At 39.2% G+C, this 23,010-nt stretch overlaps 1 protein-coding gene across 1 annotated transcript; it reads right to left on the bottom strand.

The window, feature by feature from the left end:
* Positions 1-1,216: 1,216 nt before the first annotated feature.
* On the bottom strand, positions 1,217-4,342 carry LOC149926553 (sodium/hydrogen exchanger 8-like). Its single transcript, XM_090158117.1, has 13 exons — positions 3,978-4,342; positions 3,672-3,910; positions 3,559-3,617; positions 3,417-3,500; positions 3,257-3,358; positions 3,013-3,191; positions 2,592-2,953; positions 2,447-2,529; positions 2,272-2,383; positions 2,070-2,212; positions 1,929-2,009; positions 1,715-1,862; positions 1,217-1,639 (listed from the first exon to the last, which is right to left on the bottom strand). The coding sequence occupies exons 1-13, from the start codon at positions 4,208-4,210 to the stop codon at positions 1,536-1,538; spliced, it is 1,929 nt and encodes a 642-aa protein (XP_090014243.1). The 5' UTR covers positions 4,211-4,342; the 3' UTR covers positions 1,217-1,535.
* Positions 4,343-23,010: the final 18,668 nt, after the last annotated feature.

The raw sequence follows: 23,010 nt of genomic DNA, 5'->3' as shown, positions 1-23,010 counted from the left end.
GACTCAATAAGTCTTATCATTGGAACTATTTAGAGTCCGAACGCCGACCTTAAATTGTAATGGATGACACATTTATAGCCCGACTAATGGCCGACTTAGACCCGACATTTTATTTGCCAATTAATCGCGCAAAACTGTGTAACTTTTCGATTTAATAAAACAAATTGAATTATTTTTTAAATAACTTTTGAAAAAGATCATATATTCAATCTGAAAATGTTTGCTTTTTTAAATATCTCTCCACTCGAGTAGGTTACATTCGTATAATTAAATATGTTAGGGTGATATATTATTAATTAAAATTTCCTTGTTACTTTTTCTAAACCCCAAGAAAATATAGAACTAAAAACCCTAGATTCGAGAGCTTTCTGATTGGCGGAAAGAAATTTCATTATTTCACTCCCGTTCATGGGACTACACCAACTATATACACAGCTAATTTATAAAGCTATATTTACGACTTTACGTAGTCATTTTTCAGTTAGATAAAATATCAAAAAGGAAGTCGGCCCGACGCCGTTAGGCAGTCGGTCTAGCGCCTTTTGGTAGTCGGCTAAAGGTCAAACATTCAAGGCCGATTGACCAATTTACCCCTAGGACATTTCGACTTTAAAAAGTCTAATTGGCCGACCTTTCCGTTTGAGGGTATTTTCGACGTCGGGCCGACCCGTTTGTGCTACAGAGTGCGTAAAACTTCATGGGAATCGCAAGTGGGGTGAAAACTATATTAATATTTTGCCTTTGTTGAGAACGTTTGGAATCACTAGAAAGTGCTATCAGCTCTAACCTTTCTAGTTTTTGAATAATTTTGTCTTGGCGAACCTGCTTCTACCTTCCTCCATATGTTACTGTAGTTCTAAACTCTACGCTAAGAGAGAAGTATGACCATTCCTCTCTCTCTGCCACAGGCTCAATATCCATTTAAAGGTCCACTCTCCACAGAATCGTTTGAAAAATTCAGTGGAATTTCAGCTAGCTCCTCCCCTACCGTTACACCTTCTTACTTCCCAAAACACAGGAGTAAATTGCCCAACCCTTGAAATTCAAATGATTCTTGGCTCTTTATATTTCCAGCATTCGTATTACCTGTCATTTAGTCAAGTGAAATTATACTTGTATTTATGGAATATAATTAAAAACTGTTTAATTCTTAGATTTTATTCAGCACCAATTTTTAAAAAATTACATTTTATATAACCCAAAACCCAACATTTTAAACAAATTTAATTACCATAACCTAAATTTAACTATAATTGAGTAACATTAAGTATATGACTAGCTTTGTAAATATATTGAATGAGCTGTGTTAGGAACAAAAAAAAAGTCTTAAAATTGAGATTTTGTTTTCTGAAATCACAGAAATGTAACAATAACTTAAAATGCTTAGAAAAGCGGCCAATTTAAGTATTGAATTACTTAATTATGAAAAGAGAAGGTAGATATAATTTATATATATATTTCACAACAGTTATGTAGTATAGACTTATAAATATTTTTGGCTAAATAATTTTCATTCTTTTGTAGGTTAGTTTATTTCACATTTCATTGTCATCAGACTCAATTTCAGACTCAGAAGGCCCCCTAATGGCTTGATACCACTGATTTGTCAGGTCTGTCATTTGGGTTTTGCAATCTTTGACTTCCTGTTAAAAATATAAATAAATAATCAGATTAGCTATAAATAAATAAATAAATAGAAAAACAATTGAAACACTTGCTTGTTGAGTAAAGCGTCGCGTGAAAAATGGAATGAAGTACTTCATATCCAAATATACAAATCCCTTATGGTTAGCTTTGATGAAATTAACATCATATTCTTCCTCTGTTAACTCTGAGAGTAATTCCGCGTCAATAGCTTGTCCCTTTCGAGAGAGAGAAGATTGAATTACAGTTTAATATCTCATTAACTTAAATTTTTTAGTTTTTACCATTTCCTTGGTTTTACTGAGTGAAATCACTTTACGATGCCCTTTTCGCCTCTTTCTGCTTTTTTTGTCAGCTTTTAAAAACTACCAAAAGCATTTATTAAAATGTATTTGTTATGCGAAACACTTTTAAAGTATACACACTTTCATAAGAGGCATTGTAGAGCCTCCCAAGAGTAGAATTGTAAATAACACAATAATTAAAGTTGTTGTGACCAAAACGTGGCGTTTTTCATCTTCAAATTCAAGATGCAAAGCTAAACCGTAAGCTACGGCTCCACGTAATCCTTTATATTATTATATCATTAAGAAAAGGTTTAATGTTTAATGCTAATAATTAATTTACCACTAAACCACATAATGAACATCATTTTATTAGTAATTTTGTGCTCTCTAAAGTAGTTCATCAGTAATGACAATGGGAAGATATTTGCAGCTCTTCCAATTAGACATAGAACCTTAATTAATAAATACTTTTAGTAAAATAGAATTACTTAACTAACTTACAAATTAATACGTACAATACTCCAGATAATTAAGGATGGCTGAATTATAAGTCTAAAGCTGAAAATTGCTAGTCCCAAATAAGCAAAGACGCAAGTTTCTGGAAGAACAATTTTACAGGTAAGTTAACATTTCTTAACTCTAAATTAGATACAAGAATACCTGCAATAAATGCTAATGTTCGTAAAGTTTGTTGCATTGTAATTTGGGTAACTGGAGATAGGTTGAAGTGAGTGTAATGGGACATAACAACTCCATTAAACAAAATTGCCATAATTCCAGAAAGATGCAATCCTTCGGCCAGTCCATAAGGAGCGTATGAAAAGACCAACATCATTCCAAACTCCAGTGATGGATTCTTACGAAGATCAACGTATTTCAACAACAAAGCAGCAACAAGCGCAAATGCAACACCAATGGCAGCTGATGCAAAAAACATCATGAAGAAACGACTCATTGCGTGTAAAACCGCAGCTCCGGTACTCATTGCCGTCATTTCGGGTTTAGCTGACTCAAGTGCAGTGCTATAACATAATATTTGATTATCTGGTCTGAACGTAAATACACAGATGGATTGACATACGTAGCTAACACGATAGAAACAGCATCGTTTAAAATACTCTCTCCAAAGACCAACATGTTAAGAACAGGGTCAATATCTAGGGCGTGAAATATAGCGATTGTAGCCACTGGATCAACGGCTGATATTAATGATCCAAATGCAAAGCTTTCTGTAAAATTCAACCTATACGCAACATCAGCCTGGCCACCAAATATTTACATTAATTTTCATGAATTACTCAAGTTAAATATGAATTTCATCTTACCAATCCCAGTAGATAAACACCTCCTCCAACTACCAAAGCTGAAATTGCAGTTCCTATTATGGCAAATATCAAGATAGATCCAATGTTTTGGAAAAAGTTTCCCTAGAAATTTACACAAATGAGCTTAGGTTATTTTTTAAAGAAAGAACTTCGTTAATACTTTATGTAAATTATATCCAGATTCGTATATAATTGGAGGAAGCAAAACTAGGAAAAATGTTGTTGGGTTAAAAGCCTCTTCTTTCTAAAAAATGGAATTTCAATTAATTTTTTGGTATAAATATATAAAATTTAATACATACTTCCCAATTCCCAAGATTGTTATTAGAGATCAGTTTGAGCACCAAACCAATTAAAGCACCTAAAATTTAAACTTTAAAAAAAAATTCATTCTCAAAGCCTAAGTATTTTTTACCAAGGAATACAACAGCAACACTTTCAGGCAAGTAATGAAAGTTTGCTTGAATTAAAAAGTGAATCAATATGATACATAAAGCTATCACTGTTAGGACGAAAAATATAGTCATGCTTGAATGGTGTTCTTCTTCAGCCGCCCCTTTTTTTGGTAATACGGGGTCTGGAACGACAATTGGAATGGCTTGGGTGGATGGAATTTGTGTAGCATTGCTAACATTCATTTTAACCACCACTGATCTGATAATATATAATATAATGATTAGTTGCTGTATAAAACATGTTAGATCATTTAGTTGTTAATTACCCATTGTTGATATTAGATGTGGTTGTGTTTAAGGTGTTATTAACTTTGGTTTTTGTTTCTGGAGTTTCTACATAAGTATTTGGTTGCACATTTCGAATTACCCTTGTCTGTTGAGTCTTGTAAAGTAATTGTGTGTTGTTTCTTACAATATCATTGGCGTTAATTATGTGTATGGCACTAAATGAAAGTGCTATAGACAGGAGTATACTTGTTAAATAATACTGACAAAACATATTGAATGGTTTTAGAATTAACCGTAATACTCTTTAACGATTTACATAAAATTTCTGACTTAAAAACGAATTATTTAAGCTTCAAAAGAATATAAGTAATATTAATATTGTTCATTGTCCATAAAACTAACGAAATGTTGTCCTAGCACGACTATTGCCATGGCATATATTATAATTTGTAAGCAGTAGTTGCGCCAGACGACGAACGTTTTTAGCAAAGACTATATAGCTACTGGCTTGAGAAGTTGAGAATTGAGAATGGTTGATGGTTTTTCTCATTGCAGAGCCATCAAGTAGCGGTGGAAAGAACTTCCCACCGTTATAAGCTTCAACGCGGCGTTTTGGAGGGCAAACTCCTCTGGTGGCGGTAGGTAGAAGAAGAAGGATTGCACTTAAAAATCAATGGTCAACGGCGTACTGTTGAAGTCCTTACCGATCAGGAGAGGCCTTCCACAAGGAAGCGCAGTCAGCCCTACCCTATTCAGCGTCATGCTAGATGAGATACCTCAACTGTGCCCAAGGTCAGTTGCTCAAGTAGAACATGCAGATAACATTGCCGCTTGCCTGCTGGTCGGTATTTTCGTGGCTTTTACGAGTCTATGTAGTTGGCGCTACCCAATATTACGGCCTACGGAGTCCCATGGAGATATCATGCTAAAACTTGGCAACACTTTTTAACTAGGGTTTCATCATATCGCTATTTAGGAGACATGATTGATACCATAATTCTATAATATTTTCCACAAGTTTGTCATTTTTGGTAATATTTTACTGAGAGGTAGTAACGGAGTGACGTCATCACAAAAAGAAACTCTCCCCTTATAGCTAGGGAGGCGCTACGAAGCGGACGCAAATCTGCGACGAAACCTGTAATTCAGTCGGTCTTGTGAATAGCTCTCAGTAGCCGGGAGTAGTGGCTCACTCCTGTAATCCCAGGCAGAGTTTGTGGATGGCCGTGTGAGGACGACCACCACTCCCCTAACGGGTGGTCGGAATACTTCCGCCAAGGGTGTCCCCACCCCTGTCCCCACGTATCCCCCCGTTGGCGTGGCCGTTACACATATCTCGCCCTGATTAATCAGTTATTGTGTGTGTGCTGGTGTCTAAGGCCTCGGGTCGACACCGATGTGTGTGTATCTCATAAAAAAAAATAGCTCTCAGTAAAACTTTTGCATGTGAAGAATAGGAAGTGTCACACTTATGTACCAATATTATACAATTATGTTGATACCACATCGAAAAGAATCAATCTTCTTTCGACGATCACATGAGGTGCTACGGTCGTGTGGTCCTTAGGCTACTATATACTCACCTCATCCAATCTCGGTTGGACTACTCGAGTTGGCTCTATTTTAAAGCTTCCACTACACCGCTCACTAGGCTTGACAAATTAAAAAAAGGGGACCTCAAAGTAACGGTTAGAGGTCCTGCAGTCCACGCCGACTTCTCTGATGGAAACAGAGGTGGCTATTCCTCATTTTTGTCTGCGGCGAGACCAGTACCCCCGCCAGGAATTTTTTACACACACGCCCGGTCTGATTTAACCCCCCCCCCCCCCCTATCTATATATTTTAATTTTTAAAGAATTTTCTGGACTTTAGTTAAAATTTTAAAATTATGACACTAATATGTTAATTTAAACGTATTCTTAGGAAAGATAAAATTTTCTGCCCTCGCTATTTAATCAAAGAATGATACTCTTCGATTAGAGCTTTTACCAAATTCGTCAACCACTAAATTAGGGTTTTCTTTTAAACAATTCGACAAATCCCGATTAATGGACAACGTAGCCAGATTTGAAAGTCTAAATTCTCCCATAGTTGTTCGAAGACGTGTTTCTATTCTTTTCAGGGAACTGAAACTTCTTTCTGAGATGGTGTTTGCGACAGGAATGCATTGAACAACCTTGTAGTACTTAACAAGGTCAGGGAAGCCATCTTCCATGGGCATTAAATAGTGGAAGCAGTCGCTTACGCTGTTAAATTTTTTGGGGATAATTAGATTTCTCGCAATTTTAATTTGACTTTTTAAGGAATCAAGGTCGAAATGAAACCTATCAACCTATCGTATGTGTTACAATGTGTTAGGATATCGATTTCGTTTAGGAAGTTCTCAGAGTTAGGGTCAGACGCCATGATACCAAAGAGTATAAAAACTACGTAACCTAGAGATATAATGACGGTCGAAAGCAGTAAAGGAAGCTGTAGCAACCGGGGGGGAAGTCACTCAGTGAATTTGCACTTCAAATTTCGGTACCGCAGCGCCACTACGGCAGTTTTAAGTGGCAATCATTTTGATTTAGTTCAACATTCTTGAAAATTCCTTAAGGAATTGGTTACCTTTAGGACTTGGCAACGTTAGAGAACAAACGCCTTATTCTTCACTTTTTGAAAATAAACACCGAAACAACGAATCCACAAATTCTAACTAAAAAAATCACGAAACAGTAACCAATTACTGTCACTTTTTTGAATTGACAGATATTAGACAATTAAATATCCAAAATGCCAAATTTAGCACCTCCGCAACATCGTAACTGCCATTTTTCTCCGGTTTTATTATTTATTGTACTAAATACTGCCGTAGTGGCGCTGCGGTACCGAAATTTGAAGTGCAAATTCACTGAGTGCCTTCCCCCCCGGTTGCTACAACTTCCTTTACTGCTTTCGACCGTCATTATATCTCTAGGTTACGTAGTTTTTATACTCTTTGATGATACCATTATATAGACCAGAGTTTTCTAATAGCCGGATTTTCATTTCAGAAATAAATTTGTCTATTAATTCGAAATAGGTGGACCTCATCTGGTCTATTAGGGTTTTTGCTCCAGTTTCCCTGGTCCCCGTTGTAATTGTTACCACACTATGTTTTAATCTCCTGTTAGGGATAATTTTACGTTTACGTAAAGCTAATGGTTCGCTGTTACGGTCAGGTATTGCAATAAAAGCCGATTCCGCGATTTTAGTAGCTTCTTCCCAAATAGAATCAAAGCGTTCAGAGTTTCTACAATCTTCTAAGGTCTTGACAGTAGCTTGGCAAATGGCAAGGGCTTCCGTAAAAATAACTTTGGAACTTTGTAAATATTCCGACAGGGAATTTGTTGGGATGTAATTGGGATATATACCCACGACACTCAGCAGCCTCGTCGGGTTTTCCGTTTTCAATCAGATTCTCTAAAGTTAAAACTACGGAATCGAGTCTATTTCTAAAATAGTGAATCCCTTTTTTTTGCTCCGCCATCGAGTGTTGCGGCTTTGTGGCATTTTCAGTATGTCGTAACCTAGATAGTTTTGAGAGTTTTCAAAATATTCACTTCTAATAACCGAATTGCTTTGAAAGTTGTAAATGGCTGGAACCAAACCAAGTAATTCCCTAACTGTCGATATTTTGGAGCAACAGTCAACTAAAACTAAATTTAAGCGGTGGGCATAGCAATGAACGTACGAACAATGGCCACCTACTGCTTCTTCTACTTTAACCCTTACTCCTTTTTCGTGTCCACTCATTACACTAGCTCCATCATAAGTCTGTGCAACACAATTCTCCAGTTTGAAACCACCCTCTTTTAAAAGATTTATAATTGCCAAGCTGATACTCTCAGAATCAAACTTGTGTAAATCTGTGAACCCTATAAATCGTTCTACGACACCTATTTCTGCTTAAGTATATCGAATACAAAGACTTAACTGCTCGTGTTTCATCAGCTATTACAGAGTAGAATCCACCGGATTCGTTGACCTCTTGAACAATAATTTTTCTCACTAAACTTGCACAAATGCCAATTATTTCGTTTTGTATGGTGCTGTGCAAATATTTGGCATTATTCGGCATATTATCGCACTTGGCTTTTAAATCAGGACATTTTCTTTTTAAAAGATCTAATATTGCAATAAAGTTTCCCCTATTCCCAATATTGTCGGCGGATGTGTAAGTGTTCCCCTGAAGTGCTAAATCTTGTTGGGCACATAAAATAATCACTTCCACGTGTGTAGATAGGACCTCTCTGTTTCTAATAACGTCTAGTCTATGGTGGTTGTTAACCTGGCAAACTATTGATCCACGGGATTTGGATTCCATGTAGTCTAAGTTCATTTTGTAGGCTAGTTGGTGAGAAGATTTGTTGGAAGTGAAGTGTTCTTCGAATTGTGTCCCCATGTTTTTCCAATCCGAAAATCCCTTTAGAAATGCAGTGTTTCTACTGCCTAAAAAATGACGGCAACAAAAACAATACACTGCATCCTTTGCAACTGAATATTCAATCATTTGATATTTGTCATACCAAGAAGAATTGAAACCTCGATTTTTACCGCCAATTAATCTTTTAGGCAATCTTTATCTAGACTAATATCCAAGTTATTCAACGCGTGTAAGCCCATTTCTTTTGAATTGGACACGTTGTTTGATGTATTTTGTGCATGGTTAGAGTTGGGGTTTGCAATTACTTCTGCAATTTCTCCTTCATGAGTTAGTTCCATTTCCATATCAGTACTCACGTTTGGAAGAATTTCAGCAGTATTACCAAAACAGTGACTGTTATCAGTCCCCAAGGATTCTAAACCCTTTCCCAATTCTTTGACTAGGTTTTTCTCAGAACTATAGTTATGGCTTTGCGCCGACGATTTCAAAAAACGTGCCATTGCACCTTTTTGACTACTAACGAAACTATCTTCCCTTTTCCGTTTTTCTCGTTTTTGGGACCCAGATAAAAATTTTCTGGTACTCATATTTCAAAATGCTACTATTATATACTAATAGCGAAATAACCTTAAAAAGGCTTAAGAAAATAAAGCTTAGTAAAAGCTATGTAGTCTTCAAACAGACTTTTTAATAATACCAGCTATATCAAAGCCCTGAAAAAAGCTGTTTGAATATTTTTTCTAGAATAGCTAATTAGCCTTGAAAAAGGCTTTTTGAATAATTTAGCTAGAATAGCTAATTAGCCTTGAAAAAGGCTGTTTAAAAATTAGCTTAAAACAGCTAAATAGCTTTTAAAAAGGCTGTTTGGCAAAGTTAGTCTCGGAAGAGACTTTGATAAAATTTGACTGGGAGAGAATCGAAATTGAGAACTACCTGTTTGTTCAGGAGCAGAAAACGAAATGAAGAAACGCGCGTTATCTGGGACAAGTCCGACCACCGACGGTCTAGGTCCTTTCTCTACGATCAGGGGTCACTGATATTCGCAAAAGGGACAAAGTGTAAAAAAGAAAAAACCCTAATCCCCAGGACGCTCTCTATTCAAACATGGTTCAAAGTAGTGACTGGTACGATGCTTTACGCTTCGACTTCAGCTCCGCGGGGATTTCTCTTCGTTTAAGCGTTGCAACGGTTTAAGTCGTATTAAAGAAATCCAGTTTCTCACTTTATGCCCCCTTTTGTAGAATTCCTAGAAACTAAGTTTATGTTTATTTTGTTGGTTGGAGCTAATTTATCACTGAGGCGAACGGGTTTTTTTTTGCTGCTTTCCTTGCACGATGGACTTCCCCGTCCCGGGCCAGTCTTTTGTCATATACTAGAGTCTATATCAATGTTAACAGAGTACACTACCAAAAGCAGAAACCACAGAGTTCGCTTCCTTTGGTTGTGTACTCAAGTAATATTGATTTCGAGTATAGGTGGTTCAAAAGAGAACGTTTTGTTAGGGCCATTTAGGACTCTTGGAAATTGGAATTGAATTGGTAGTTCTTTTTTTAGGGGGCTAGATGACCAATTTTTAAAAATAAATAAAATTTAAAAATCACATTTGGAGGCCCCAGAGGCAATTTTTTTAATCTTTTAGAGGCCCCTAAAATAGGCCTAAAATTTTCGAACATAGGCACGTGCCTACTGCTGGCGGGGGCACTGGGCGAGACCTCCTAGCTCCACAACCTAGCTCCCAGTGGTGTGGTGGACGCTCCAGTTTTCTACTCCTTCTGGGTGAGAGATGACTTTGGAGATTCTTGATCACCGTTTTCCTACCATTCCTGCTCAGGGCCTGGCGTCTGGTTCAAACCTACAATCTTACCTGGCTACTCAATACATCCAAGCGTCATCTGTCCACAATTTCTACACCGCATTGGGAGTGCCCAGCGGTCAAGGTCGTGTCTTTCCTCAAAAGCCTTATTAGTAACCTTACATGGTGTCCGAAGTATTTAACGGTCCAGGAGTCTTATTTTCTACCTAAGACCCATTTACCAACCATGAAAACGAATTTCTTCCGGATTATTAAACCAAAAATAAATCAAACATTTTCTTTCGTTAAGGAATTTTAAAGTTACTTCTTGTTTCTTTAAAGAATGTGGGCATCTCTTTGTTATTGGCTTTAGCAAAACGCATGGTTTGAATGAGATTTAGACGCGACCGGGTTACGAGTCGTGCGCGGCAACGAATCGCACGCGACAAAATGGCATCGTGTGAACATGGATTAAATAACCTTACAGGGATAGTTCTCTCTAATACATTTTACTATACTACGAGTTGTAGATGTTTGTTTCAAACAAGGCTGCCAGATATTTTTGACGTCCCCTCAATTTTACCCCTTCACCGATACAAATCCGGAACAAGATTTCTTGACACGTCGCCATCTCGCGGCGGCTTTTGGCGAATTTAATATTTTTCCAACGGTTGGTTTTAATACATTTGAAATTGAAATATTCAATCGTAGTCAGTACCTCAGTGGGTCTGGAGCTTCCTGGTTAAATGTGGGAAATAAATAAGTACTGTAAGCGAATTTTTTCATATTGTTTTTAAGACATTTATGTATATCACCTAATTTTTCGTTAAATTGTTTATACGCTTTCAAACTGTAAACAAGTTTTCAATAGATAGGCCTTGGCCTACAAAAATAATAATTTCATCAATCGCGATTGCACCCCCTTGGCAATTTTTCCCCCGTGTATCGGTAAAATCGAGACTTCCGGTCGTTGACAATTCTGGCCACCAGGGTACGTCTGGAGCAAATATTGTACCCCAGAGAACTATCCCTGTAAGGATGTAAGCTTATTTAATCCATGGTGTGAAGCAGGCTTTATGATTTATTTAAAAACTCATTTCAAGGCTAATATATAATCATAGTCTATTTTCGCTCTTAATTCATAACCGTTGTTATCGAACAAGGTTATTGGCAATGAGTACCAGAAAGTCCAGAATGTTTTAATATCGGGGGCATAAAAATGTAAGTCAGAAAGGCGCAATGGAAAGTTTTCGGCAATCGTCAGCCAAAAAAACATGATTCCGGGGAAAACAAAAACTTTACGGAGACTGAAAACATTCAGAATATTATTGAAGTTCTACCAAATGTCAGTCCGGTTACGGAAGTAGTTCTAGATTCTGAGGTATCGGAAATACGAGCTAATTAATGTGGAAATTTTAGTTGACAGGAATCCCTACCTCCACTTGGACTGCTTATCCTGGCGTATCGCGTATGGTAAGATCACTCTGACGGCTTTGGCCCCGCCTACGAGAGAAAAATTCCCTCGGCGCACGCTCCCCTCTCACGTGGTGGTTTGTTAAGGTAACATAGTGACGTCAAAAAAACTGTCAGCCACATCGAGACGAAAATCTGCCGCGATAAGCATTCCAAGTAGAGGTATGGATTCCTGTAGTTGAAAGTTTGAAACATATCAATTTCAAATAGAGCATCTAACATAGAGGTGGACAGTTCAAACGTAATCTTGGCGATTAAACGCTTTAAATGTTAGTTTGGATAAGGATTGTCTGCCCAGACCGCCCATTCAGCCTAAACTCGCTTCTTTTTGTAAAACTTTAATGGGTGTTAAAAATTGAGACTTAAATTCTTCTTGGTACACCAAATACCGAATGTTCGAATACTCGGAAGCAAAAGTTTTTGCTGCCGGCATTTTATAGAAAGTTGATAAGGCACTTATACATATAGGTCAATTAAGAAAAGAATTCCACTTTTATAAACTGTATTATACAAAAGTGGAATTATTTTCCTAATGGACGCTTTAATAAAAGATACTCGGTTTTTACTCCCCTCTCCAAATTCATCTAGGAAGGAGCTATTTCCGGTCGGTCGGTTAAACAGTTATACCCTATTCAGACGAGGCTAATAAAACTGGGTTCAGTAAACCAAAGTTAAATTTTTATAGCACATTTCAGTGTAGCTAAAAAAGCTCTGGTTTCAAGAACGGCATCTAAACCGGGTTTATAAGCCTCGTCTGTAAAAAGTATTAGAATGGCTAGCCAAAAAGTCATATTTAAGCCAATTGGAGACGCGTTTTTGCCCTCATGAGAATTTTGCGTCAGGTAAGAAACGCGTCGGCTCACGTGTATAAGGAACATACTAATGTTAATTTTCGATAATATATTTTAAGGTAAAATATATAATGTTACTAAAACTAAGTATAAGAAGATAATATTATTATTATTATAATCCTCTTACGGTATAAATAATTAAAATTATATGTAATATTTTTATATTACCGGGCAATTTTAAAGCTTCCCATGGAGGCAGAGTTAATTCATTTCGTATAAAATTATCTTTTGGAAAAAGATGAAAACTCATTCATTTGGAACTAAACATATTACTTTTGCAGTACGGTATGCAACAAGGGGTTCCTTTTAACCAGGTAACCTTTTTGGCATGTTAAGGCTTAGCAAAAAACCGATGTTACGTTCGAGAAAGTTTCCAGCTTCTAATATTTCAACAAGCACTATATAAATAATAACTTATGAGTCCTGGCTGTCGGAAATATTACTTCTTGGCCATTTCTGGGAAGATGTTTTATTTAAGCGCCTATTGTTACAGATTAGTTAAAACTGGGAAAGTAATGCAAAATAAAATAATAAAGTTTAGATAATTTACGACCGAAAACTGTCGCTACGCCTCCTTTTGTTCGCCCTAGAAATCTATAGATAGGTAGCGGCTAAAGCAGACACTAATAGTTTTTCCTCGTCGTTATTCGTAAATTTGACTTTAAAAACAAGTCGGCCAGCCAAAATATACCTCTCCTCGGAAGAGTTTGTCCATGGAGAAATAACAGGAAGGCCGACTCAGCCTTTAGGCTATGTAAGTTTATTTAGAAAGGAGATGCTTGCGTCACCTGGCTGTCGTACTGTACTAAATAGTCCATGGTTAAACTCGATACTACCATAAGTAACATAATACCCCTAAGTATGACACTTGTAGCCTTGCTCATGCATTTTTTATTACTACATCCTTTCTTCACCAACGATAAATCAGAAAAACGACTAGCAACTCTGTAACCCGGAAGTTTAATACTCTTTGGGATTTTATTTTTTTTTATTGGTCATCGAAAAGGAGTCAGAGTTCAAATTTAGCCAATCATATAGCGCTACAAAATATTATGAGGTACAAAATGTAAGAAATAAAATGGCCGTTATGGTAGTAAGCTTATTAGGCCTAACTATATCGGAAAATTAAACCTAAATACTAAATATTATTAGGGTCATTTTCAAAGTTTGAACTGAAAAAAAAATATTTTTATTGCGTAGTTAGCAATTGTAAAAGTTATTCCAGAAGTTTGAAAAAGGTTAATTCTTACATTTTAATTCATCAATTCATTTTTATTTTGATCACAGCGGACAAAACCAGGCATTCATCCAGGTACAAAATACAAGTATATTCAAATTATAATAGTAAAAATCTGGAAGAAGTTGTAATAAAATATTCGTAAACTAAATGAGAAACCTTTTTACATTAAAAACGTAACAAGCTGAAGGTTTTTTAACGTCTACAGCATTTGATGCGTAACATTGATAAACATCAATGAGATTGATCTTCACAATATACTACACTAGTGATCCACAAATTTCGAGTTGTTGGTGAATTTCTAATATAATACCATTTGCCCGATATAAAGATTTAATATTGTTGGGGAAAATACATACAATTTCGTTAATTTCTTCCGTTGTTAAAGTTTCCGTGGAGAAAACGAAATTTGTGCGGCTATACGCCTTAAGCCTAAAAATGACTGTTTTCAAAACCGCGGGAATCACGTTCCCGGAAGTTGGGTTAGATTAGTTCATGCCGCCGCTACCGAGTGGCGCTATTTCGAAAAAAAATTTACGTCACTGTGAAGAAAGGATGTAGTAGAACATTTTCCTAATGTCATCTTTAGGGGTATTATGTTACTTATGATACTGCCTATATATACACACAGATGACCATCTGTGTGTCTAATAATTTATAAATAATAAAAATCTTACAGAATAAATTGACTTTTATAAACTTATTACAACAAATTCACGTTAATAAGTTCATAAAAACGTAAAGGAATTCAGACGGACTTGCCCCAAAGTTGTTTCTCGAAATATCGTTGCAATATAATATGTGTCGGTGGTTCTGTGGTAAACTCGCCTGCCAAGCAGGAGGGCCGCCGCTCCCCAAGGTTACTAGAGATTTTCGAAACCCACCCGACGCAAATTGATAGAAACCCTGCCATTTGGATGCTAAGACGCTTAACCATGAATGTATTCATTTCAACCATGAATATCGAACTGCATTAGGTAGTCTGACCTCAGTCGCTAGGATGGGAGGGGCTTAGTTATTATGACGTCGGTCACTCGCCGCCGCTCAAAAATTGTATTGAAGGGCAACGTTTTGAAACTTGACTAACTTTCAGTGCCAAGGCTTAGCGCTAAATTTTGTTTCTAAAATTTTAATACACATCTTTTTGATTGAACGAAAATAGGTAAGAATATGAATAACAAATTACTTTATTTATGATTATCAATTGATTTTCTAGTAGTAGAGGTATTTTTCTAAGAATCACTAGCCATTTTCTTCGCCGGTTAAATCGCGCAATCCCGGAAACGTTTTGTGGATCGAGGCAATGACAAAGTCTGTCTCCTGATTGGCTGATTTGGCTCGAGTGATTACGTAAAACGCAGAAAGGCACCGCTCATCTTAGCCCCAGATGGCTGAAAGGGTAATGATATATAGTATAGGCGAAATTGTAATTCCGCTTTGACGCTCTGTAAAAAGCGATTTAACTCTAGATTATAATATAAGGGTCATTAACAAAAAATAAAACCAATGTTACCACTTTGGCAGGTCCGTTTAAGGAGGTGAAAATGGGGGACGAAATTTCACTTTTCGGAAAATGGTTTTTAATTTATTTTAAAGCAACTAATTAACTAAAAACTTTGCTCTCAGTGGCATTTGCTTACTAAACGTGTGGCACATTTATGTTAATTTTTGGAAATCGCTCAGTGGCGTCGTTTAGGAGGGGCGTATCATAACTCTCATCCCCCCCCCTTTTCTTAAATCTCATTCATGGCCGGTGGTAAGAATTATATATATTTTTAAAAATTAAATGCTCGTAATATTTACTTAAAATAGTTTTCGGGGCTTTCAAAAACATATAGAATTACTCTTTAGGCTTATTAATAACGTTTCTAGAATTTTTTAATATACCCCCTCAAATCATAAATCTCGCCACTCATGATAAATAATTTATTTTGTTTTAGGTTTTTTTATTACTATTGAGTTATATTATTGCAGTATCAAATAAATATAGTTAATTAGCAATACTACTGGAGATGTAGAAATTAATAAAAAATAATTAACATCACAAAAAGTACTTTTTAATTTTTATCCGGTACGTAACGCGATTGACTATTTACATATATTGTGATCATTTTCGGAAAAAAGACACTTTTAAAAAAAAGGAAATTTGTTTAAGTCGAAAACGTCAAGAAAATATCTATTCTTCTTCGTCGTCAGATATCTCAAAATTCAATATTGGAACATTTTGGCAATTATCAGCCAAATTCAGGCGTCTGTGCAATGCAGGTCATTTTTCGACAAGAACAGTTGCCACTTTTACACCCGCATTTTATAAGCTCTAAGATAGCTTCGGGTGCCGCGGTAACTCGAAGCTTGTAACCGCCTCGTAGCTAACCAGGTTGGTATCATTTAGTTTACTTCGGGTCATCCTAGGCCTTTCAAACTTTTATTTGACAATGGACAAAATAAATCTAAGTTCCTTCAACATATATCCTACCTTCGCCAAGATCCAACATTTGAACTACATACTCGCCCTGATCGTACAATAACCCAACAGCGCCTTTACCACTCTGCTGTAAGTGAATTACAGCGACGCCTTCAGAATGGTAAAAAAAATCTTCGCGTTTGGAATTACAAAGTTGTACCAATACCGTTAGCCTCCAAACCTCATCGAAATGCTACACCACGTCTCCCATTTCCCCCTACTCATACAACCGGAGCTATCCGCAAAGTACCTTCCCACCGAAACCATGGACACTTCAACTCTCAAAAACCTCAACAATTAGGGGTACATTCGTCACCTACTCACTTTCCACCAAGTCCCCAATGGTCCCATCATGCATCGCACCATCCTCAACACCTATCGAACCCCCCACAATTCGTCATGCCTACCATTCCTCAACCACACAGTTACTGCTCAACTATTTCCCCAAATTTTGTACCCTTGGGGTATGAACAATACTCCCTCCCGTCGGCATCGTCCAACTCAGGGCAACAATGCCCCCCTCAACAATACTGACAAGCATTTCCTCAAAAAACCATACCGGCGCCACATTCTTTTACTCAAACAACAATTCCTGCATCACATTCATCTACTCAAACAACCATTCCTGCACTACATTCGTTTACTCAAATAACCATTCCTGGGCCACATTCATTTACTCAAACAACCATTCTGGCGCCACATTCGCACCCGATGGGTAACCTTCCTCCTGCGCCTTTCCCTTCCTCAAACTATCTACTTTTAAACGCTCGAAGCCTCCGTACATGTGAAAAGCGAGGTGAGCTATCATTTTTGCCAACTTTACTAAATTGCCCGGAAACTGACTGGAAATCTCTAACTAACCCTGTGGATTCGTCCAAGCACGATAATGTTCTTGTCGCGGCTATTGATTCGACTCAGGATGGTTGTCTTCCTGCGGTTCCTGTAAATACTGCTAATACTCCTCAATCTTCTTGTCTGAATCCCCTTGCGGGGCTGTTTATTCCCAACTCACTGAGTGACTCTTCCCGACGTCAACCGCTTTTGCTTCTGCTGACCAACCCCTGTACTCTAACCACCTACAAGACGTCGGAACTTACCTCTATAATCTACACCAACCACGTCGATATAGTTGCTCTCACGGAAACTGGTCTCAAACCTGAGGTCTTTGATGGCGAACTGAGGCTGCCGCAGTTTACTATATTCCGCCGGGACCGCACTGGTTCCCAAAAGGGAGGGGGTGTCGCTCTCATATTTCCTACTTCCTGCACTGTGCTTCAGCACCATATCCTGTCACCATCTGACTCAGACACCCTCTCCTCCCAGTACGGGCTGGATTTCCTGATTGTTCAGTGTTCCGTCCCGGGACGTTCGTTCCTGTTCTGCCTTCTTTACCGGTCTCCCTCCTTTGACAACCACACTAAACTGCTAGACGTCCTACAAGCCACTCTCCGCTTCAATGCAACTCTTCGCTCGGAGTTAATACTGCTGGGGGACTTTAACTATCCCTACGTAAACTGGTTCTTAGGACGCACTGTTCCCCCAGCTGATGCCGCCACTAAGCGTTTTTTCGAAATGGTCACTGACGCCAACTTAACACAGTCCATCTACTGTCACACCCGTTTGGGATATGTCTTCCAGCGCCCTAGTACACTGGACCTTGTCTTCTCTATTGAAGAACACCTTGTCTACGATGTCAAACAGCTCTCTCCGCTGGGTAAAAGTGACCACAATGTCATTCTCTTATGCATCGCCTGCCCAACACCATCGGTGCCTCACCGCCAATGTCGTGACTTCTTCAGAGGGGACTACGACTCGTTCGGTACCTTTATCTCCCAGGTCGACTGGCTAGCTGAATTTGGCTCTGGCGATGTTGAATTCTGCTGGTCCCGTTTTTCGGCCATCCTTCATGACGGTATTCAGCGTTTTGTTTCTCTTCGGGTTATCCGTCCTCTTCGTCCGGCTCATTTCTCTGCACGCTTCCAGAAATCTTTACATTTTAAAACCACTACCTGGGCGCAGTACGTGCGTTCTAAACGCCGTGGGTACTCCCAATCTCGGGTTGAAAAGGACTACGCTGCGTACAAAAGTGCCAGGAATGCCGTAACTAATGCTAGTCGGAACTTTAAGCGCAAATTTGAAGCTGACCTCACTGCGCAAATTGCTTCCATGTTAATAGATTGCGGCGAACTAAATTCACCATTACAGCGATGAGGGCCTCTGATGGCCAACTTGTCACTGAACCTAGTTTGATGGCTACTATCCTCACTGACCATTTCATCTCTGTTTCCTCTACTGTCAATCAATCATTTTCGCCCTCTACTGTGCCTCCCACACCGGGTAGTACCCAGCCTTCTCTCGACTCCTTTTCTTGTACTGCGGCTGATGTACACAAACAACTGCTGTCGTTGAACTCTACCCAATCTGCTGGCCCCGATGGGCTACACCCGTTCCTGCTTAAACTCCTAGCCAATGCGCTCGCCTCTCCGTTATGCATCATGTACAATATGAGTTTCACTACAGGGATTGTACCCCAGCAATGGAAGAGTGCCAACATCACTCCGATTCATAAAGCTGGCGCCCGTGACAACCCTGCCAATTACCGCCCTATTGCCAACACCTGTCACGTTGCTCGAATTGGAGAACGCTTGGTTGATAAACCCATCCGTGCCTTCCTGGAGGCCACCAGTTTTCTCCATCCGTCTCAACATGGATTTCGCGTCAAACATTCTTGCACCACTAATCTCTTGTCCGCCACCAACGACTGGACCACCTGGTTGGATGAGGGGAAGCCTGTCGATGTCATTTATCTAGACTTCAGAAAAGCGTTCGATACCATTCCCCATCCTGAATTGATTGCTGCTCTGCAGAAAGCTGGTATTACGGGAGCTGCTCTCACATGGCTCTCCAACTTCGTCATCGGGCGTTGGCATTCTGTTGTCCTTCAAGGGTATGCTTCACCACCACAAACTCCTCTCACAGGGGTTCCCCAGGGGAGTGTGCTTGGTCCGATCCTTTTCACCGTTTTCATCAATTCCATGCCACAGGTGGTCCAGCACTCTCGACTCTACTTATTTGCCGACGACTCAAAATTAGCAAACCAGGTTTCCACCTCATTAGATCAACAGCGCCTCAATCAAGACCTCCAGGCTGTGGCGGCCTGGGCTAACGCTCACAAAATGGAATTTAATGTCTCTAAATGTGGAGTGAACCACGTTGGGCGTACTAATCCCTGTGCTTCGTACTTTTTGGGTGGTTTTACTATCTCGACCAGTGATTCTCCGGTGCGCGATCTCGGAGTTTGGGTGGACTCCTCCCTCAACTTCAGTCACCACTGCACAAAAGCTGTTAAAAAGATTAATTCTATCACCGGCTTGACACGTCGCTCTTTTTATTTTCGCTCCCCACGGCTGATACGTACCCTGTACAACTCCCTTATCTTGCCCTATATCAACTTTGGATCCGAAGTGTGGAGCCCGCCCCTTCAAGGTGACCGGGACAACCTTACAAAAGCCCACAACCGTTTTACTAAACTCACTAAGGGCCTCGAGTGCCTTCCTCCGGTTGCGCGGAATGAGGCCCTCAAACTGGACTCCCCACTTATCAGACACGCGATTAATGACCTGGTGTGTATCTGGAGCATGTGGTCGGGTCAGTCTGCTCTCCAGTTGTCCGCTTTCTTCAAATTAGACACTCTTCGCAAGACCAGGGGTCATGCAGCAAAAATATTCAAACCATGGGCCCGGACCAAACAACGTCAATGGCACCTTGCTTTCCGTGCTATCCAAACTTGGAACTCCCTCCCCGCAGATGTACTTTCTGCTCAATCTCGTTGGACTTTCCGCAGCCACACTCGGGAGTTTCTCCATTCTACCGTTTAATTTTTTTTTCCTTGCTTTTCCACTTGTGGGTTATATAGAAGCTATTCTAGCTTCGTAACTTGTATTTTTTCTTAATAATAATAATAAATAAATTCTGAGCTTTCTGGAAGTGGTAAGCGCGGGTGATTTTCTCGCGAACCTTTCCAAGCGCAGCACAGGTAATGCGCTTCTAATATGTGGGGTTTCATTGCGCCCCTGGTAGGGGGAAGGTTTTCACCGTGCAAACTACGCGAAGAATAAAGCTGCATTTCGTGGGTCTCAGCCTGCTTCTTCGGGCTGTGCAGTGAGCATACATATTTCAAAAGATTATTCAAGAGGGCTTTTCTCCGGAAATGGATTGTTAATCTTACCAACTGACAAAGCCAAAATTGTGCCTCAGATTGATAAACTATAACCATTTCTAAGCTTGAAAATGACTTATTAACCCTAAACGTTGCCACTGCGGAGGAAATTAATTCACTTGCAAAAAGGAAGCCATACGGAAACTCTGAGATGAACGATTCCGAGATAGGGTCGCTTAACGTACTGCTTATTGATGGTATGGCATGGGTCAGATTTAGAGCCCAGTGTACCGGTAAGATTTAAACCACACCACTGGAGGTCGATCATCAGAATGCCCTACGCCGGCGTCTACAAGCCCGACAGGTGACAAAACCAGCATGGGTAGTAGAACCCTACTACTGATGGTCGCACCCTCGACGCAAGCCGCTCAACCCAGCAGAAGGTGCAGAAATGGTTCGACCAGCTCGCCACTTCGCACACAGCAGTGGGAATGAGAGCGGATGCTCTGGCAACTCCGGCCGACACCCAACCTAGGAAGGTAGAGAGCCAAACCCTTTGGAAAGAGCTCCTAAAGGGGAACGACAAGCACACAGCAGCCCAAGTAACCCAGCACAGCTGGCACCGGAGATCCCGGTGGACTCCAAAAGGCCGGGAAACAGGGCCAAAGTGCCCACATATGGAGGCCCGCCGCCCCACAGCAGGCTTCCCAATCCGCCGAGGCGGCCAGTTTGCCTGGACCTCTCCATTAGCCTGGGCCGAAGCCCAGTATCCAGCCCACACCTGAACGAAGTCGGAGGTGGAGATAGGACCATTTGGACGGAGTTAACATCTCCCAGTGCGCCACCGCCCTTACGGGTTACAAGAGCCGGACCCCGACTCCCCGGTAAAGTCACCAGTTATTGCACACTCCGACCCCTTGATGTATGGCAGTAGTGCAGTCAATGAAAAAAATGAACAAATTAAAACTTGCGAAGATTTAGGAAACTTATTTACTCTCACAATTCAGAAGATGGCCATTTCTTGGTTTTTGATACCTACAAGGATGGGTCCCTCAAAACACAAACAAGAAATAAACGCGCAAATAATAGCTCGACCTATTTTCACATCAACGGCAGGACTAATAACGCTCACGTTCCTCTCAAGAGTTGTTGTCTTCAATTAAAACGAAAGCAGAGCTAACAAGATACTTGGGAGAATACATATTAGCACACAGTCGCAGTCCGTCGAATAAATTAAAAATGATTTTTGGTTACGTATGGCTCTGTTACCAAGGCCAATGTCCCTGTCGACCCACATATCGAAGAACACTCGCACGAAGAAGCCGACACTCTCCTAGTATTACACGCTTTCCAGTGGCGTACCTAGACCCTTTGACGCCCGGGGCGGGTCACGAATTTGCCGCCCCTCCCAATTTCCAAAAGAGCCAAAACGCAATGTAAAGTATATATAATATAATATTATATTACTGTAAATAAGCGTACAATATTGTGCAAGCCTAACATTATGGTACGACCAAAATTTTAACCTAAGATTATTGTTTTGTACAATAATTATTGTACGTCAAGGCAGTCTAACAATGTAAGTTAAAGTGAAGTAGAGTAGAACTCGTAATTCGTTAAGATGTGATAGACGTATTTAAGCCGAACAAAATTGCACTCTTTTCGATTTTCGTGCTATAAAGGTTTTAAAATTATATTTCCCCATCATAGCGTACGTAGACACGTGTTATACGTGTCTACGTATAACTATACGGTATAATTAGTATTTAGTAAGAATTAAAACGGATTATATATAACCAAGAATGTATTTATTTATACTCAGGGAGAATGAATATGTCGAGATTATTTTTAGCGTTTCTCCAATCCCACCCGTTGGGGCCAACGGTATGCTCCTCTGCTTTAATAAAATCAAATAATAGTGCAATCTCATTGGTTCTTAAAAATTACGTTTTTCGACGCGATTAACGCTGCTGCGAGGACGCAAAAAATTAGACCGCCTCCTTTTTTCCTTCCCCCCGCCCCCCTTAGCGTGACGGGGTTAGGGCCTCAACGTGTCCGTCGATAGTCTCGACATATTCATTCTCCCTGAGTATAAATAAATACATTCTTGATATAACGGTATATTAGTATTACCTAAAAAATTTTATGTCGTCTTGTGTGGTCGTGCACACTACTACATCATAACAATATGGAACGTTTGAAGGAAACGATAAAGTTTTGGTTTCACTTTAGAAGTTTAGATTATATATTGATAATATTGTTAGATTTTCGATTTTAAACCAATGGTTAATTCAAGATTAATAAAATTGGTTAACAATTTACTATATGTATTATCAATGTCATGTAAAATTAATGAAGTAAAAACAAATACAGAAAAAAAAGAACTTACAAACTTAAAAGTCGGTGTCAATGTCAAATGAGTAATCTACACTACACAGCACAGATATATTTCAACTATCCGTATAATCCGTTTCCGTTAATCTAAAAACTGAAAACTTCGACGGACATTTGTAACGCTCATTTTTAAAAGTGTTATTTAAAGATTAGTGTTATTTAAATATTATTGCTTTTAAAATATTTCCTATTTAGTTTAGTGTTATTTAAAAATTATGACATTAAGTTTTTAAGTCCCTTTTATATTTTTCAATTTCTTATGGGTGTCCAAGTCGTAAAAGGGTATCATTAGT

This window comes from Leiobunum rupestre, chromosome 9 (assembly GCF_980474605.1).
Source record: "Leiobunum rupestre chromosome 9, qqLeiRupe1.1.hap1, whole genome shotgun sequence".
Lineage (NCBI taxonomy): Eukaryota > Metazoa > Arthropoda > Arachnida > Opiliones > Sclerosomatidae > Leiobunum > Leiobunum rupestre.
This window is presented reverse-complemented; position numbering and strand designations above follow the sequence as displayed.